Source organism: Triticum dicoccoides, chromosome 2B, assembly GCF_002162155.2.
Source record: "Triticum dicoccoides isolate Atlit2015 ecotype Zavitan chromosome 2B, WEW_v2.0, whole genome shotgun sequence".
Taxonomy (NCBI): Eukaryota; Viridiplantae; Streptophyta; class Magnoliopsida; order Poales; family Poaceae; genus Triticum; species Triticum dicoccoides.
This window is the reverse complement of record NC_041383.1, coordinates 300,054,740-300,058,762: the sequence shown is the minus strand read 5'-3', so window position 1 is coordinate 300,058,762 and position 4,023 is coordinate 300,054,740. Positions and strand designations below refer to the sequence as shown.

The following is a 4,023-nucleotide window of genomic DNA, read 5'->3' as shown; positions in this document are numbered from 1 at the left end:
GAGAGAGGGGCGAGAGGAAGAACTCCTCTGTTCTTGGGGCGAGTGGTTGGGGGAGAAGGGGAGGGGTGGGGCGGCCGGCGGCTTAACTGCCCGCAGCCTACCGCCAGGTACCCCGGCGGTAGGATCGGACAGGCTACCGCCATGTCCGGCGGCGGTAGGGTGGGACGGAGGGGGGACGGAGGCCGTTAACGCTGCTGACGTGGATAAGTTTCCTATCGCCGCAGAGTCCCGCGGCAGCCTAGGTAATTCTATCGTCGGGCCTCCTGACGGTAGCAAAAAGGATCAAATGTTGATTTTTTTAAAGGGGGTCAAATCCCGATTTTGTTTGACAAAAGGATCAAAACACGAAATTTGGCCGACAGTGGCGGCCACGCCGAGGCTGAGCCACGTCGTCCTCCGCGCACCCACCGAACCGATCAACGAACATTCTTTCCTTCCCACTGACACCGCATCGCTCCCTGCAAACACTCACTGACATGTTGCCGTAGCCACGATCGGCCCTACCGCGCAGGCGCAGCTTCGCAGGGAGGCTTCACGCCAAGTCGTCAGGCGCAGCGAGGCTTCACGCCATTCTATTCTCTCTCCCTTCCCCTTGCTTTCCTCTGCTTCCTGTCGGTTCGTGTTCGTCCGTATCCTTTTTGCATGCGTACAAATATATACTACTCGCCAAATTTCTCGGAAAGGAGCCCCTTCCCTTCCCCGCCTCAGTTCCCACCTCTGACCAACCGATTCTTATCTAGTTTCTGCTTCTGCCGATTCGATTCAATTCAATTCGGCCCTTCCTTGCCCGACTGGATTTGGATTCGATCCGCTGTTGCTGGTTCGAGCTTCCAGCGGGGGACCTGGAATCTGGTGGATCTGATTTGGTTTCTCCGCTCCGCTTCACTGGCCCGCAGCAAATCGCTCGCTACTCCGCGGATTAGCCTCCCTTAGTTTTCCTTCTGGATTCCTACCATTTCGATACGCTCGTCCGGATCTTTGGATGATTACGATCGATTTCGCACCAAAACCGCCGATTTTTCACCCCCAGGACAGCGATTCCTCGTAGCTGTGGCGGTGGATCCATGGCTGGGGAGAAGTCGCCTCGCGCTTTCTCCATGGAAGAGTTACCGGGCCACCTCATCGGGGAGGTACTGAGCTCCGGCAGGCTCGCCGCTGGTGACCTCGCCAGGCTTGAGGGTACCTGCCGCGCCCTCCGTCCTCTCGCTGAGCAAGCCGCCTCGCGGTTATGCGCAGCGCGCATGGCCTGCTCCGTTATTGGGCCTGCGGCTCGTGGGGAGCTCCTCGCAAGATGTGGCGGTAGCTGGAAGAAGGTGCTGAGGTTCCTGCAGTCAGTGGAGCAATCCTTCGACACCGTACATACCTCGTCCGGCAACGTGAGGACCCTTTCTTTCTCATTTACTACTGATATAACATAGGGAAAATGCAACCTTTTTGGTGGGTAGAGATGTTGGTCGCAATGATTGGGTTCATTGGGTTTACATGTTTACATTTGCACATATGGGAATTGGGATAAATTAAAGATACATTCGGTCATGCATGGCTCAAGGTATTCTGAGTAACCAAAGTAGGAAAAGAACACACACCCACATTTGGCTTAAAGTGGGACGCATCATATTCATCTTAAGACAAGTGAACAGTAAAAACTAATTCATGATGAGAAACTTAGTAACCTTTCTGTCGTATGTACTCCTATGGCATATAATGCTACCATGGACATGACATGAAATCATATGCAATCATTTCGAAATGATTTATTATGATGGCCTCTTGGTAAATTCTGTTTTCAATTCGTTCTATGTTTTAAGGTTTCTTACATTTTAAGCATGCATGTGCAACACACGTATAACTCTAGGAAAAAATTGAGCCATCCATCTTGCATCAAGAGAACCCTTGTGCTTTGAAGAACACGCCTCTAATAGTTTACTCGTGCCATTCTCCATCCCATCACGCTCTATTTCCAAGCATATTTTCTTCCATTTCATATCAAACAAACATTTTGAGAAACATTGTGATATGGTTGTTCACTCCAGCCAGTGACATGACATGGGTCGACTTGGCTCTTCCCTAGCATATAATAAGCATTGTAATCGTTTATAGGGTTTTCCCATGTATGAACTCACAAATAATCAGCCAGAGCCCATGTCCACTTGAAAGCTAACTGCAACCCTCCTGTGGGCACTTGAAAGGTGTATCCACGTTGTGAATGGTCTGGTGGCAAACATCTCAAGATACTCATGGAAAGAAGTTTGGCTTTTTCCTTGACCTGACCATATCCCACAAGTATCCGGAATGTTTGCCACATGACTGACCGTGCACATGTTCTTGTGGACAGCTTTTTGTTCAAATTCATGCATATTAGGTTGTTTTGGAGGGGGGCAGAAGTGTTCTTCTGGGCTTGCTACTTTTACGTAGAAAAATGTAGCCTTCTTCCTTGCGGAGTTAATAGTATGTTGAACTTGTTATGATCGACACTTTTTGGTATGTTTGCCAGTAAGAAATGAATTAGCTAGGAAGTTATTTCTTTTTTGTCTACAACTTGTTTTGTTATTTTTTATTGGCAATGGCTTCTTTAGTATGGCACTGAAATTGTTGTAGTTTTCTGATATTAGAAAATCACGTCCAAATTGGCTTCTTATCTATGTGAACATGTTGTATTGTTTCCAGATGCAAGTAGCGACAGGGAGATATCACACGCTCTTAGTCCATGACTCTTCGGTCTATTCTTGTGGGTCCAGTTTGTGTGGTGTGCTAGGACATGGTCCTGATACTACACAGTGTGTGGCATTCAGTCGGGTTTCCTTCCCGTCGCTTGCCCGTGTTGTTAATATATCTGCCTTTCACAACCATGCCGCTTTCGTTACAGAGTCTGGGGAGGTAACTGAGTTCTCCTTCATGGACGCTACATATTTCTTAACGATATAGTTTTGTTACTTTTGACTTACTGTTTAAAGTTAATTCTCTAAGTAGGTGTTCACCTGTGGAGATAATTCATCAGCTTGCTGCGGTCATGGGGATGTGGGGCGAACCATATTTCGGCCAACCCAAATACTAGCCCTTAAAGGAATTTCCTGCAAGCAGGTAAATCTTGTTATGTTGGTCAGCCCGTCAAATGTGGAGTCTTATCACTTAATAGTCCTAGTTGATTAAGCAACTTTGTTAGGAAAGAGTCCGTGTAAAGATCATATTAGAGTTTGAATAGATTTACCAGCTTGTTGGTCAAGTATCATCTACTATATAAAGGGGCGACTCCTCAATGAAGGAGAGAAGAATATTGTCGTTTACTTTTATTTACTTTTCAGTAATTAGGGTTATGTCTAGTAGGTCCTTTCAATTTGGTATCAGATCTATCTGCAATGGCAGGCGAAGAAATCTAGATTGAGGCTGTGGAGCAGATGAAGATCATCAGGAAGCAATTGGAGACCTTCACACGCAAATGAGTGGAGGACCAGGCGCCCCTCGCCGCACTGGTGCAGCACGTGATGACGCTCGAGCAACGGTCGCCGGCCCTGCCCCCGCTACCAGATTCCGCGGCTCCAGCAGCCGTGCATGCTGCCGCCTCCGCGTCCTTGGTTCTCCTCCCCAGCGTCGATGCGCTCCTGGTGCTTCCCCTCACCAACAGCACCTCTGCCCCCGCCCTCTCCAGTGGGGGGAATGGCCACAGCCCCGCTGGCAGATCTCTTCCTGCTGGGCAGATTGTGCACCCCCATCCCCTACCGCCTACCTGCTACCTGTGGTTGCAACACAACAATGTGCCGACTCCTGCCAACCACTGCCAGCCGCCATCCCCCCTTTACCACCTCCAGCCATCTCGTTACTCGTCGCAGCTGCCCCTAATATCAATCTGGGCCACTTTGCGCCCCCACCTTACAGCTCAAATCCCACCCTATATCCCTCCCAATTTAGCCGCCCACCTACCAGTAGTAGCCCTACCATGAACAGCTTTACCACCAGCAGCAGCCGCTGCCTTCCCGTCTCCACCTGCCAACCAATACCAATTTCATACTGTTATGGCCGCCGCCC

General features: G+C 49.5%; 1 protein-coding gene across 1 annotated transcript in view; it reads left to right on the top strand.

The window, feature by feature from the left end:
- The first annotated feature begins 565 nt into the window (after positions 1–565).
- Positions 566–4,023, top strand: part of LOC119363577 (ultraviolet-B receptor UVR8-like) — a 12,485-nt gene continuing 9,027 nt past the window's right edge. Inside the window, exons 1-3 of the mRNA XM_037628945.1 lie at positions 566–1,376; positions 2,668–2,877; positions 2,971–3,081. Of these exons, the coding sequence (XP_037484842.1) occupies positions 1,065–1,376; positions 2,668–2,877; positions 2,971–3,081 (633 nt within the window). The 5' untranslated portion in view covers positions 566–1,064. The remainder of the gene's footprint in view (positions 1,377–2,667; positions 2,878–2,970; positions 3,082–4,023) is intronic.